The sequence below is a fragment of the Dryas octopetala genome, chromosome 9, assembly GCF_963921425.1.
Source record: "Dryas octopetala chromosome 9, drDryOcto1.1, whole genome shotgun sequence".
Classification (NCBI taxonomy): Eukaryota; Viridiplantae; Streptophyta; class Magnoliopsida; order Rosales; family Rosaceae; genus Dryas; species Dryas octopetala.
Window position 1 is genome coordinate 10,284,247 of NC_141374.1, and position 15,164 is coordinate 10,299,410.

The following is a 15,164-nucleotide window of genomic DNA, read 5'->3' on the forward strand; positions in this document are numbered from 1 at the left end:
CAAATGAAAATGATGTGAGCGTGACCTTAAACTTTGGGACAAATGAAAAGGAAATGTTGTTTAGAAAAAGAAAGGGTATGGTCCAATAGAAACCACTGTAGATTAGAGCATAGATTTGACCATTTGAAGGGGTATGTAAAAAGAATGCAATATTTTCAAGAGAATTAATAAACTGAGTTAAGCAGTCCATATATAATCCATGGAAAAATAATCCTCAAATTAAACCATTTATCAAAAAATAAAATCCATAAACTAACCCAAAACCCTGCCCTTTGAAGCATCAAAAGTTTATTCTTGCACTTATTAAACAATATAAGACTTGCCAGCCTGTTTTACAAGTCCAAACAGCTAGTAGGCATTGAAATCCCTTTTCAGTTTCCACTATATACATGCATGAGGTTTGTGGTGGTAATACTCAAAACAAGAACAAAAAATGTGTGGAGTGTTGCCACTCATGGAGTTCATCATGTTTCTTTTTACTGCAATTTTCATGTTTCATTTCACTTCGGCTCAGGGAACAGAAATTGAACCACTGAGCCCAATCAACTTACAGACGTACATTGTGTATGTTCACAAGCCAAAGGATCTAAATTCTTTGCAATCAGAGAGTTTAGACAGCTGGTATCAGTCACTTTTGCCAGTTACCACTGCAAGCTCTAAGCAGCAACAACGTTTGGTATACTCATACCAAAATGTAGTTGCTGGGTTTGCAGCAAGATTGACAGCACAGGAAGCTAAAGCCATGGAGATGAAAGAAGAGGTTGCTCACATTCGTCCGGAAGAGAAGTTGTTTTTGCAAACAACTCACAGTCCTTCCTTTTTGGGCTTGCACCAAGAGAAGGGATTTTGGAAAGACTCAAATTTCGGCAAGGGTGTGATCATTGGAATTCTGGACACCGGGATAACACCTGGTCATCCTTCGTTTAGGGACGAAGGCATGCCTTCTCCACCAGATAGATGGAAAGGAAAGTGTGAATTCAAGCAGACGGCAAATGGCACACTGTGTAACAACAAGATCATTGGTGCAAGAAGTTTTGGCAAAGTTTTAACACCTTCTAGTACTGCACCAATTGATTGGATGGGTCATGGCACTCACACTGCTAGCACTGCTGCTGGAAACTTTGTGAAAAAGGCCAATCTATATGGGAATGCTAATGGCACGGCTGCTGGCGTAGCGCCTTATGCCCACTTGGCAATTTACCAAGTCTGCTCTGTTAATGAATGTTCGGATAGTGATGTCCTTGCAGGGCTTGATGCTGCAATCGAGGATGGTGTCGATGTGATTTCCATCTCCATGGCTTCTATGAGCATAAATCCTCTCTTTGAAGATATTATTGCATTGGCTGCTTTCAGTGCAATGGAAAGAGGGATTTTTGTGGCCTGTTCAGCTGGGAATTCAGGGCCATCCACTTACAGTGTAGTTAATGCTGCTCCTTGGATTCTCACAGTAGGAGCAAGCACCATTGATAGAAGCGTAATAGCAACAGCTAGACTCGGAAATCGGGTCGAATTTGATGGGGAATCCATTTTTCATCCTAATTTTACCAAAGGTAACTCTCCCACTTTATTGCCTTTGGTTTATCCAGGCACAAATGGTGCAGTGTGGTCTATGATATGTAACAATGGGTCACTGGGAGATGATGTGAAAGGAAAGATAGTGTTGTGTGAGAGAAGTAGGGAACTAACTAGAATTGAGCAAGGAAAAGTAGTGAATGCTGCAGGTGGAGCTGCCATGTTTCTGATGAATCCACTAGAAGAGGGCTATAGTACCTACGCCGAAGCCCATGTTCTGCCTGCATCCCATTTGAGTTATGCTGCAGGGTTGAAAGTCAAGGCTTATATAAAGTCAACCAGAAAACCAATGGCTACAGTCAAATTCAAAGGAACTGTAATTGGAAACTCATCTGCTCCTGTGGTTGCTTCCTTCTCCTCCAGAGGACCAAGCATGATTTGTCCTGGGATTTTGAAGCCTGACATTATTGGACTTGGAGTTAACATTCTGGCTGCCTGGCCCTTCCCTTTGGACATGAGCTTGAAATCAAAATCAAACTTCAATATGATATCAGGTACCTCAATGTCATGCCCTCAACTAAGTGGCATTGCAGCTTTGCTAAAGAGCTCCCATCCTGACTGGTCACCTGCTGCTATCAAGTCTGCAATCATGACCACAGCTGAGGTAGTAAACATCAGAGGTCACCCCATTGCTGATGAAACGCTCCGTCCTGCCAGCATCTTTGCCATTGGTGCAGGCCATCCAAACCCATCAAGGGCTAATGATCCGGGGCTCATCTACGACATCAAACCCCACGATTATGTATCATATTTATGTGGTAAAAATTACACTAACAGACAAGTTGGGATTCTCTTGCAAGGCAGAGTGAACTGCTCTTTTGAGAAAAGCATACCCGAAGCTCAACTGAATTATCCTTCATTTTCCATTCTAATGGGGTCTAGTCCTCAGACTTATACCAGAGAGGCGACAAACGTTGGCAAGGCTAGTTCATCATACACTGTGCAGGTTGTTTCACCCCAAGGAATTAGTGTCAGTGTAAGGCCTAAAACTATTACATTCACGAGGGTGAATCAGAAGGCAAAGTACTTGGTCACTTTTCGACGAACCAAGGGTGGAGGAAAGTCTGAAAAAATTCCAGGAAAAGTTCCAGAAACTAAGCCGTTTGCTCAAGGATTTCTGAAATGGGTTTCTGATCAATATGCAGTTAGGACCCCAATAGCTATCAAATTTATAGAAGAATGAAGGACTTGCTGGAACATGCCAACAAGCCTAAAGCACTAGATGGAACCATGGAAAGTTCCCATCAACCCTTTTATCAATCCAATTGGTTTTGTCACGGCCATGAAATTACACCAGAATTCCTCATTATCTATCTTATGTAGTTAATTGTAGTACCATTTTACTTTCAATATGTATTTTCTTTTCCGCTGGCAAGCACTTCCTCTTTATAACTGAATGCAGAAGAAATTAATTGAAACAGAAGACTGCATTCAGCTCTCATTCCAGTTATAGCAGTTTAATTTCTAGTAATTCTCTAAGTTTACTAATCCATGGTTTTTATTTCAAGTTGTCTATTAGAAATTCAAATGGTATAATGCATTTTTGAGTTTTACTATCAAACGCTACGACAACGAATTGGTGAAATGAATGGTTTTGGTGAAGGGATTACTGGACCACTTGATGAAAATTAAAAGTTGAGCTATCCCATGGGTGATGGGTTTGTTAAGATCATGCGGTTTACTCACAAAAGTCTTCTTTGGAGGCAGGGCCGGCCTAGTACAAAGATAGGCAAAATATCTTTGGGGGCAAATGGCTTCTTTACTTTGGAAAGGCCATGACATAGATGGAAGGGGTGCAAAGTCTGCAATGCAGTCTGGTATCACAAAAGTAATTCTGTTTTAAACAAATGGTGCAGTCGACAGTTGATTGCAGATTGGAATACTGAACTCAGCTGGCTCTTAAACAACTTTAAAAGGCCAAAAAGCCTTCAGGTTTATTGACTCACTCTGTTTTTTTATGCTGTCAAAAGCATTCCCACTTATGCAAAACAATAACAATTCACTGAATACTGTGCAAAACATAGACATTTACACAGGGATAGGGATGGCTCTCAAGGGATGCGCCATCTCTAAGGTGATGCCAAACTTATCATCCATGTCCATGTTCTCTGGTGTAACTCCATCTTCAAGCTTCCAATCAAAAGAATGGATAAGGGAACCCAACATTAAGTGCAACATTCTCATTGCTAATGGCAATCCCGGACATATTCTCCGTCCGGCACCAAATGGTATAAGCTCAAAACTCCGGCCTCTAACATCAATTTCTGATCCCAAGAACCGCTCGGGCTTAAATGAATCTGGGTCATCCCATTGACTTGGGTCCCTGCCAATAGCCCATGCGTTAACAAGCACTTGTGCACCCTTTGGAACTGTGAAGCCTTCAATTTCTACATCTGCCTCGGCTTTCCGGGGAAGTAACAAAGGCACTGCAGGGTGGAACCGAAAGGTTTCTTTGACTATGGCTTGCAAGTAAGGTAGTCTAGCAATGTCTGATTCCTCAACTCGGTTGCCTTTGCCAATTACTTCATCAAGCTCTAATCTGGCTTTTGACAGAACCTCAGGGTGGCGCAATAGCTCTGCCATTGCCCATTGGAATGTGGCTGAAGTTGTGTCTGACCCAGCAACAAATAGAACCTATTCATCAAACATAACCATTAAAACTCAAACCAGTAAAAAAACTAAAAGTATCAGACACTTTCAGAGAAGATTATGGTACTGACCAGTATCAGATGATAGATTTGTTTTTTGTTGATCTCCTCACTGTTTTCTTCAGTAATGTTGAGAAGGGTATCTAAAACATCATTACTTGTTGCAGAACCAGGCAATTTTCTTGACTGCAACCTTTGTTCAACTATGCTGTCAACCAGATCTAATATCTTACCAAAGTACTTGGTCATTCCCCTTCTTATGCCATGGAGATCAATCTTCCTAAGCACAGGAAAATAGTCCCCCAAATTTGGTTTCCCAGCCTCCATCATAATAGTACACACCACCTCCTTGAACTCCCTAGCCATTTCAGAACTTGGGTCAGCCAAGTCCATAGAAAAAACTGTGTTAGACAACAAATTGAGGGTGGTTGTGAAAGCTGCCCTCCCAATATCCACTGCTTCACCAGTCAGGCTGCTTTTCCGAACATCCTCGAAGAGTTTTTCCACTGTCTTGCTCCTGAGGTCTTGGTTTGCATCAAGCATCTTATTGGCGAATAGTTGAGTGTTGCATATTTTCCTAAGGTTTCTCCAAAGGGTTGAAACTGGAATCCATGGCAATCCAACAGTGTGGTGATCATGGGCTCGAATTGCATCCGGGATGGTTCGATTAGACAAAAATTGGTCATGGTTTTGGAGGACTTGTTTGGCCATGGTGGCTGAAGAAACAACTATGGAGGTTAATTGTCCTAGTTTTAGGGTCATTAGAGGGCCATGTGTTTGGGCAAGTTTGGCAAGAGATTTGTGGGGTTTGTCACCAAGTTGGAGAAGGTTCCCAATGACTGGTAAGGGTTTTGGCCCTGGTGGAAGCTTTCTGGAGCTCTTTTTGGCTCTTGAAATTGAATACAGGGCTTGGATCAATATCCAGGTGAGGATGAGACAAAGGAAACTGCTCAACAAGTCCATCTCTTTGTCTTGCTCTCTCTTTGCTCTTTCTCACAAAGTCTATAGAATGGATGCACGCAACTAGCTAAAAATGTTTCGTTTTTCTTTCTAAAACCTTACTTTAACTAACTTCATGGTTATAATTCAAAAAGGAGTCTTGTCAAATAAGAAAAGGTAATACTATCAGCACATCTCATTTGACCTCTGGAACTTCAAAACAACAATCAAAACAGAGCAATGGGTGTAGTTGGAAACTTGTGAGAGAACTAATGAGACCCTTAATGCATGTTTAGAATTAATGAGAGGCATTTAGGGTCTCACTAATTCTGTCACAAGTTGCACATGCATTCATTGTACTCTTTGGCAACAAAAACAAAGAAATAAAGCTTTTGAGGTTAACCTAAGTAGTGAGAATGGGTGGAGTAATGTGTTAGATCCTAAAGTTCTAATAATAATAATAATAATAATAAAAATGAAAAAAACTAGATCCCAAGTGTTGGGATTCCTGCAATTTAGTTAGTACAAATGACAAGAAAATAATTAAGATAAATAAATAAAGCACACAACATAGAGGTTTATGCGGTTCTTTCTTAATTTGAAGTACATCCACGGTCTGGTCTTTCTTTACTAATGAGAATAACAATACAATCTAGAATCCCTCGTGTTTAATATCTCAAACCCGAGCCCTTAGACCCTTGTACACCCCTCTCAACTTACCCTCTCAAATACCTGTAAAGAGATCGAATTCTCTCTATAGCTTGTAGAGAATAATTTTTTGAATTGTCTCTGCATTGATCTGATGCATATTTATAGGCACTTGAACTTAATGGCAAATTTGTGAATATCACGGCACTTACGCGCCACTTGTAATATCAAGTCAAAGATCTCCTTATTTTTAATTCAATGTCTCATGTACTACTATTGTAATTTTAGCAGTGCATTAATGTGCAATATGGAGATTGCTTCCTTGTTCTCAAATAAGGCTGCGCCACCCATTTATAGCTAGCTATGGCTTCCAGATGCATTAAATTGAGCCACACCAAATGTGGCTTGACTACCACGGTACCACCCTCCAACAATAAGATTTGATTCCTTATAATGTATAACCAAAACAAAAAAAAAAAAAGATATAATAATTTTTTTAATCTTTGTCTTCTCCCATATTAATTACATTACTCTTATATATTGGTATGTTATGAATTAGTTCATAAAATGTAGCAAAACTAAATTAGGTGCAGTAAGGCTTGAAGGAGCTTTGAGCTAGCTAGCTAGCTGCACCTTAAACCTCTTCTAATTAGACTCAAAATTGCTTTCAAGAATGGTATTTTTTATTTCTTCAACTCTAATTAGCTCAAGGTTGCAAAATTGCTTACTAACCAGTTATTGTTAACTTCAATTTTTATTTCTATCAACTACCCTTTCATTTTCTCCTAACTTGTCCCTATTTATAACCTTATATTCAACATGCACCGTACATGCATATTTTTCTAGTTATAATACTTAAGTGTGAGGTCAATGAAGCCAAAATCCTTTTCATATAGATTATTTATATTATTATCAAAAAATTATTTTTGTTATTGTTCATCCAAAAAATATCAAATATATTTTTAGAAAGCAAAGAGGATGGTTTTTACTTTTTAGCAATCCCTTGTTAGTTTATTTTGTAGCAGACTTGAAGTGGTGAATTCTCTTTTTATTACGCGTACACGTAATTCTATCATGATGATCAGTTAGTATTTTATAATTGTTGAAAAAATTTGCAAATTAATTGATTAGAAGGCAGAACACAATCACACATCATGGGATTGGTACGTGATTCGCGGTCTATATATTGATATTTAAGTGAAGTCAATGAAGAAAACGATGGATCGTGCATTTATTAGTACTGTTAATATTTGCGTCTCTAAAAGTTGGTGAGGAGCCAGTTGGAGCAAATCAGAGCAATGTGATATATGATCCATTACGGTTGGAGATTTGAGATTCTCATGCACGTGGCGATTGATCATAGAAGGACTAATGTACTATTAATGCTCACGAAAAAAGAATAGATCAAATGAGCAATGTTACAAAATCAATTATACTAGAAAACTTAAATAATTACTCTATAAGATGTCTTCTTTTGTGTCACTATGGTGTAATGTTAGAAAAATTATTAGGTGTATCTGATACAACGCCACGTGATGTAACTAATCTAATGTGCATAGGTATTATTGGACGGTATATTTATATTAGAAGAGTATAATGTTAATAATATTTACTCATATTATGACACGTTGGATTTGTTATACCACGTAGCGGTGCATCGGATATACAAAACAATTTCTCGTAATGTTGGCCCAAACTTTTGCATCCGATTAGTAACGCTTGAGATTTCACGATCAAAAGAAAACCATAAAAATAGAGACTTTAATTTTTCATATGTATTCACATAATTTTTTAAAAAAATTAAGTTATTCTTATATTTGAATTAGAGCTTTAAAAATGTTTTTTCATTTTCCTTGAGCCTAATATAATATATATATATATAGGTTTATATAATTTGGAGACCTAAAGCGGTTGACTCGTTTTTTTTTTTTGTTGTCTAAGTAATGACTCATTGTACTCACATGTTCATAAAAAAGAAATTTTGTACTTTTTTTTTATTGCTATGATATGTAAGGACCTAATTGACTTTGCATCCTATTTAAACACCTAATTAACTAAGAATACAAGATAGAAATCAATTTAGACAGCCGGATATGTTTTGGTGAAGTTGAAGTTTTATTCTATATGGAATACCTATACTATAAGGTCATGAAAATCAGGAGGTGATTAGGATAGCATCGAGAATTCCTTTATGGGCAAGGAATCTAGAGGTTTTCACCTATAAATATAAGGCTTAGGTCCCCTCTCTCATGTACCAATTAAGCACAATTATTCCTACCCCATATTAGGAGTGCATAGAGAGATACAGAGAGAGAGGAAGACTTGGGCTGATCAAGGTTTACCTACAAACACTTTTGCTGCAGCTATTCTTTTGTCGTGTGTGTTGAGATGGCTTCACAAGGTCAGTCCCTTTTGTATGCATATCTGGAAAATCCAACATGTGGTATCAGAGCTTTAGGTTCTATGCATCTTAAGGTCTATTTTGTGAAGTCTGTGTGCATAAATTTTTGGTTACTTTACTAGAGAAATCTGCCTGCAAATTTTGGTTGTTTTTTTACTAACGAAAAATATATGCATGCTAAGACAATTTGCACTATTTGTTCCTTTTGACTTTGATGATTGCCAGTGCCACTACATATATAGTTGTTTATAAACTACATGATTGTTAACTTGCAAGTTGATAAAATAATTAAAAAAAAAAAAAAAAAAGGAGCTATCTTTCTAATTGTTTTGTTTACACAAGTTGTCACACGTTACAAGCAGTATAGGCTTTATATCTGCCTTTTATGTGTTGATTTTCCTCTATGTATGATAAAAGAATTCCGCAAAAGAAATATCTCATAAAGAAGTTAGTTTTTGTTCAATAATGATTATTTCATGCTTGGTCCACAGATAAGCATAAATTAATTGTTATTGTTCAACTCAAGTGATATTGACAAAGGGATGTATGGTTCTCAGTCCACAGATGGTTACCATACATGCATACAGACAGCCCACTAGGACTAAGGACAAGTTTTTGTGGTATTCTTTTCTTTTTGCTGACCCGCTCAAAAATGAAGGAAACTAAAAGTTATTTATTTATTTATTTATTTATTTATTTATTTATTTATTTTTTATTTTTTTTTTCGGGTTCAAGGATTAAAATCCATTTTGTATGTGATTTTATTAAGATTGAGTTTTGCTACAGATTATTTATAGATGTTGTGTTTAATTCATACCCATTCATGCTAAAGAATCGATGAGAATTTTCAAAAATTTGGGAATTTTTGGGAAAATTTCGAAATTGGTTGATTGTTTGTTTTTAATCCTCAATTCGTAAAGCTAACTAAACAATATCGACTCTGGGATCTCCAATTTTGTTTGATTTTCTCGGTTTTGTTGAAAATTTTCGAATTTCTATTCTTGCTTAAATTCTCAATTATGGGTTAGAGTCAGATTACTCTTACTTGCTTTTCAACTCTAACAAGTTTGCAGGAACCAAACGCACAAAGGTATGTTTTTCTTGTGTGCATGTTGATTGGAGAAAATCTAAATTCATTGTTGCTAGTTAATTTTTATTATGGACTAGCTCAACTTGTTGCATTATTCTAACAACATATGGCAGATATTTCCTTCTTGCCATACAGGTGTAGGAAATCTCTAAATTCTGTTTTTAAAGTCTGTGATATGATAAGGAATTTAAGGGTATTGTTGTTTCTCTTGCCCCACAGGTGTAATCTCAATACAAACTAAAGAATTAGGTGCATATAGGTTTATTTTATGTCCAAGCACTCTGCCCCATTGTTGTAATTGCTGAAACTGATATGCCTGTGAATTTCTTGATTATGGGATAAAGTTAATTTTGTAATTCATGGTTGTGCCATTTATATGTTTGCATATCAGTATATTTAAATCATATCAATCACACTTAAAGCAATCAAGTTTCACTGTAAGAACATATCCTTTTAAATTCGCTGCCTTAACATGTTTTCTTACATATAAAGATAATTGCTTAAAGAACCTATTATATTGTATGATCTTCCTCTTATACATTAGTATAACTAAAATTCCGCATAAAGATAATACCTTGTAAGGTTGTCAGGCTTTGATTAATGGTAATTATTTCATGATTAATTAGTCCACAGACAATCATTAATCGGTTATTGTTAATCAATTCAAAGTGAAACTGACAAAATTGTATCATGAGAGACTATCAATTGAATTTCCTGCTCATAAGTGTGAATTCAATTAAAACATATCTCATGATGGAAGAAATGACATATAAATTGATGTGCATATCCGAATCTTTTCTGTCCACAGATGAAATTTTTTATTTTTTTTTGATAAAAGACTAACACATTAGTTCATATTGTCTATTTCTTTATCACATCTGAACTCTCATGCATCTAAAGATCTAAAATTTGAAGCTTGTTTGCACGAAATTTTTCTTGTTGTTTCTATGCTCTGCTAGGCTAAATTAATCTACTGCTTTTATAGAAACATGTTTGCATGCCAAGGAAAATTACGACCAATAAGGAAATAAGAAGCCTTTAACTATTTGTGTTTAAATATTTCGGTGATTGAATATGGGAAATGGTATAAACTACAAGTTTGTGCATGTATTGCACATGTTCTTCCTTTTTTCATAAAGCAAGAATATATTCCGCAATCAAGAATGATCCATAAGGTTGTCAAGCTTTGATTAAAAACAGTTGGTTTATGTTTGGTCCACAGATAAACATGAAACAATTGTTATTAATCAATTCAAAGTACTAATTGACAAGATTTGCATCATGAGGGACTGTCAATTAAATTTTCTGCTCACAAGTGTGAATTTAATTGAAAATAACTCATGATGGAACAAGATGGTATATTAATTGGTGTAAATATCTAGGTTTTTCAGTCCACAGATGAAAGGTCTAGATATCAGATCATTATACCAATTCATACTGCCAGACTTGTGAAAGAAACGAAGGGCATGTTGATATTCTGTCCGTAGATGATTATCATTCATGCATAAAGATTATTGGGGTTAAAGATTGATCATGTTGCATATTTCGTTGAACCCTGAAGGGTAAGAATTTTAAGAAGTGGAAAGCGAGATTTAAAGATTACTTTACGGTCTCTTAATTTGATCATATCTTAGCTGGTTGGGAACTCTCATAATTTTCTATTTCAAATGATTTGATTTCATTTATTTTGAATCAATTGTATGAGTTTTCATTGAGCATATATATATATATATACATATAATCAGCAGGCTGATCACTTAATTTTATGATTAAACGATGTCTGGTTTTATGTTCTAAGGATGCGTATCTATATCAATCTATTTTACTCGCTTTTCCGCATGGCAATAGCATTTAACCCATGATTGTATCGGCATATGTATCCCTTGGGTTTGAATATATAGATTTGCATGGTTACCAATTAAACGTACTGCATGCATAACGAAATCAGACCATTGTATGCACTCATGTCCTTTTCTTGTTGATAAATATATATAGAGCATATCTATTCCTTTGGTTGATCTTGCTGCCTCATATATATGTATTTATACTTAAAGTCATGCATATGTGCTATTTATATATATATATTTAAAGATATAATGCAATTTTTGATGATTGAGGATTTGAATTTGATTTGATGCATTTATTTAGTTAGTGTATATATTAAATTTGTACACTAGAACAGAAAATTAGAGCTTTGTAGGTTTTCTGTCGGCTATATAGAAGTGGCTATTTCATTAATTTACAGATTTTGGCTTTGATGAGTTGTAAAGCTTTTATTGATTGATTGGTGTTAATTACTTGACCGAATAAATTATAGTTTCAAGAAAGACGGTTTTTAATTTTCTTTGTATTCTGTCTACAGTTCCTAATTTCTTAACACTAATGAATGTATTTGGTTTACAACAGTTTAAACAAATATATAAATTTCTACAATTTTGTGTGAACAATTAAACTTCTCTACATTCGGGGGAAGATTTATACCACTAATGAATGTAGTAAATTTAATTGATAAGGAATAAAGAGCAAAGTTTTGTTTTATGCACCTACGGGGAGACTTGTGATCTTGTGATCTTTTCACATATACATGACTGATAGAAATTTAGGAATATCTTGAAAATCATTGTATTATTTAAGTTGAATCTTATTGTTTTATGTCTTTATAATAAAGATGTAAGGGCTTCATTTTGATGCATAAAGAAGGTTTTGGACAAAAATGTAGGAGTTCAGCTTTTTTAGAATATTTACATATATTGATGTTCTGTCATATATAAGGTGTTATCATGACTATTAAGTTGCTTATTTTGATTAAACCTAAAGGCTTCTTAAAGAAACATTAAAGGGGTTCATAAAAGAACCATAAAGGTAGGGCCGATTTGTGGGAACTTGAGTTGATTTTCTCATAGTACTAAACATAAAATATCATGCGTTCCTGGTTTTTTAATGCACAAAGTTTTCTATGATCGATTACATTATTTTGGTGTGCTTATATATTCAGTCATGAACTCTTCTACTATGAATTATGCTTCTTCCATTGAGCTAGGATTCTTATTTGTTTTGGTACTTTGTTTTTCTTGTACCTATCTATAAGGAATTCTTGGGATATAGTACCCATCGAATAAAGTTGTCCCTAGCTAATTCAGTTTTCCAGGAGCATGTCACCAACATGGGGTATTATCCAGTTTTAAAGATGCCCTAATTCAGTGGGAGCTATTTAGCTTTTAATTTTCTATTTTTGATTAAGTTATTTGTTGGTGATTCATGGATACGCATTAAAGTTAAGGAGTGTTATATTTTCTTTCAAGCTTATTAATGGATTAAATTTCAAGTTTTTTAAAATTTTCAGTTTATCATGCAACATAATAAAGATGTCCTTGTCGACATAAGGGCTTTTCATTAAGCATTAAGGATAGATCACATTGTGATCATAAGGAGGACCATTTGTATGACAAGTGAAATACTTCACATTTTAGCTCACATGTCATGATTTTGTTCATGGCTTGTTGGTACTCTGTGTGGTTGTCATTACTTATGGTGGTTATAGGTGGATGATACCATGTTTTATTGGAAATCATGTCTGTAGCTCTATAAGTATGTGGTGATCAATGCTGAGTTTGAAATAGGTATTGTCTAAATTGTTTTCTTAATTGTGCACATAAGGAAATTGATTTTTGGTTGTGAAGAAGGGTTTGTTTAAATAGGTGTGGCACTCAAGTGGGAGAATGTAAGGACCTAATTGAGTTTGCATCCTATTTAAACACCTAATTAACTAAGAATACAAGATAGAAATCAATTTAGACAGCCGGATATGTTTTGGTGAAGTTGAAGTTTTATTCTATATGGAATACCTATACTATAAGGTCATGAAAATCAGGAGGTGATTAGGATAGCATCGAGAATTCCTTTATGGGCAAGGAATCTAGAGGTTTTCACCTATAAATATAAGGCTTAGGTCCCCTCTCTCATGTACCAATTAAGCACAATTATTCCTACCCCATATTAGGAGTGCATAGAGAGATACAGAGAGAGAGGAAGACTTGGGCTGATCAAGGTTTACCTACAAACACTTTTGCTGCAGCTATTCTTTTGTCGTGTGTGTTGAGATGGCTTCACAAGGTCAGTCCCTTTTGTATGCATATCTGGAAAATCCAACATGATATGTGTGTTCAAAAATGAAAAATCTATTTGTATGCTTTAGACTCAAATCTTGTTCTCAACCCGACTAATTTCAAATCCAAACTGGAGTCTGAATTGTAAAATACGGGTTAAGGGTTAGGGTTGGTTTGCATTTCAACCTGTCAAACCCGCCCCTAGTTGCACCCATAATTTCGAATGCTGCTATATGCACACCCCACTTCGTTTCATTACACACCCATTTTATTTATATTTATTTATTTAATTTCTCCACACACACCCCCAAATTTCTGAACAATACCCTCATTAATTAAACACAAAAAAAAAAAACCAAAACCCAGCCCCAACCCTCCCCGCCCACCCCTTGCCACCACTGTTGCCGGCAGTCCAACTCGCTGCCCTCTCTCTCCTCTTTCTCTTTCTCTTTCTCTTTCTCCTCTTCTCTATCCCTCTCGCTCTGACATGTTGCAAAGGCCGACAACCTTGCCGGCCTCCAAATCAATGGACAACGACCATCGCCAGATCGAGTGCACCCAACGACCACCTCTTTCCTTTTCTCTCTTTCTTCTTCTTTATCTTTCTCCTTTCTCCACACCCACCACCGAGAACAATTGCAGTGAATGGCATCGAGCTCTCGAAGGAAGCGGCACAATCTTGTAGAGGTAGAGATCGACGAGAGCCGTGGACAGAGGCGTCGACGTGTTGGCACTGATAGAGGTGCCAGAGATGGTTTGCAACTTCTGATCTAGAGGCCGGCGAAGGTGCAACGTGAGAGAACAAGAGAAAAAAAAGAGAAGGAGGAAGAATGAGGGAAAGAGTGTGAGAGAGAGAGAGAGAGAGTAGAACCATTGCCAAGGACGAGAACCACGTCAGAGTGGCATGAGGTTGAGGTTGAGGCTGAGATGGAAGTGGGTTGCTAGTAATTTTTATTTTTTATTGTGTCCTTTATTGTCTTTTTGTATTAGGTTATAATTGTCATTTCACAAATTAAAAGTGAGGGTGTGTAAAGTGAAGAAAAAATGTGTGGATATAGCCAAGGGTTTAAATTTCGAAGTTTTCGGCGAAATTTCGCCGAAAATTTCGTTTTTTAGGGGTTCCGAAATTTTAACACGGATTCGACTAAATTTCGAAAAATTTCGGCGAAATATTCGAAATTTCGCCGAAATTTCGCTCGAAATTTTCGAATGCCCCAACAGCAATTTTTTTGAATTTGAGCGAAATTTCGCTAAATTTCGACGAAATTTCGCTCAAATTCCCAGCCTAACACTGTAACAGACAGACAAGACATGAAGACAGTAACCCGAGCTCAAAATCTCAAATACCCAGTCTAACCCTCGCTCAAATACCCAGCCTAACCCTAAGTCCCTCACTGCCTCACATTCTCACAAATCAGTGAAATCACAAATTCACAATCTCACATTCTCACCTGCACAGTGTCGGCGCACACCTTCGATCTCAAACCAGATCTGCTGCATCCTCCGTCTTCTCGGCTCTCTCTCTCGCCTCTCTCTCTTCTCTCTCTCTCGCCTCTCTCCTCCGTCGTCTCGGGTTGCAGCGGCGTCGTCTCGGGCTCTCTGGTTGCAGCGGCGTCGTCTCGGGCTCTCGGGTTGCAGCGGCGTCGTCTCGGGCTCTCGGCTTGCAGCGCCGTTCTCGACTTATCCGGCCCCCTCGAAGCCTCCGGCCACCTCGAAGCCCCGGCGTTTCTCGAAGCTTAGCCCCCCTGAAATTTCTGAAA

The 15,164-nt window shown here is 36.7% G+C and overlaps 1 protein-coding gene and 1 pseudogene across 1 annotated transcript; one reads left to right on the forward strand and one right to left on the reverse strand.

Moving 5' to 3' along the window:
• Positions 1 to 145: 145 nt before the first annotated feature.
• Positions 146 to 2,943, forward strand: LOC147273910 (subtilisin-like protease 4 pseudogene; annotated as a pseudogene).
• Positions 2,944 to 3,471: 528 nt separating this feature from the next.
• Positions 3,472 to 5,248, reverse strand: LOC147273911 (geraniol 8-hydroxylase-like). Its single transcript, XM_086256160.1, has 2 exons — positions 4,293 to 5,248; positions 3,472 to 4,206 (listed from the first exon to the last, which is right to left on the reverse strand). The coding sequence occupies exons 1-2, from the start codon at positions 5,181 to 5,183 to the stop codon at positions 3,601 to 3,603; spliced, it is 1,497 nt and encodes a 498-aa protein (XP_086112286.1). The 5' UTR covers positions 5,184 to 5,248; the 3' UTR covers positions 3,472 to 3,600.
• Between the last annotated feature and the right edge of the window lie 9,916 nt (positions 5,249 to 15,164).

Bases quoted from the DNA above. Each gene is read 5' to 3' on its own strand.
- LOC147273911 (XM_086256160.1), bottom strand. From the start codon at position 5,183: ATGGACTTGTTGAGCAGTTTCCTTTGTCTCATCCTCACCTGGATATTG. The intron at 4,207-4,292 runs GTCAGTACCATA...TTTGATGAATAG, and splicing joins AAATCTATCATCTGATACTG to GTTCTATTTGTTGCTGGGTC.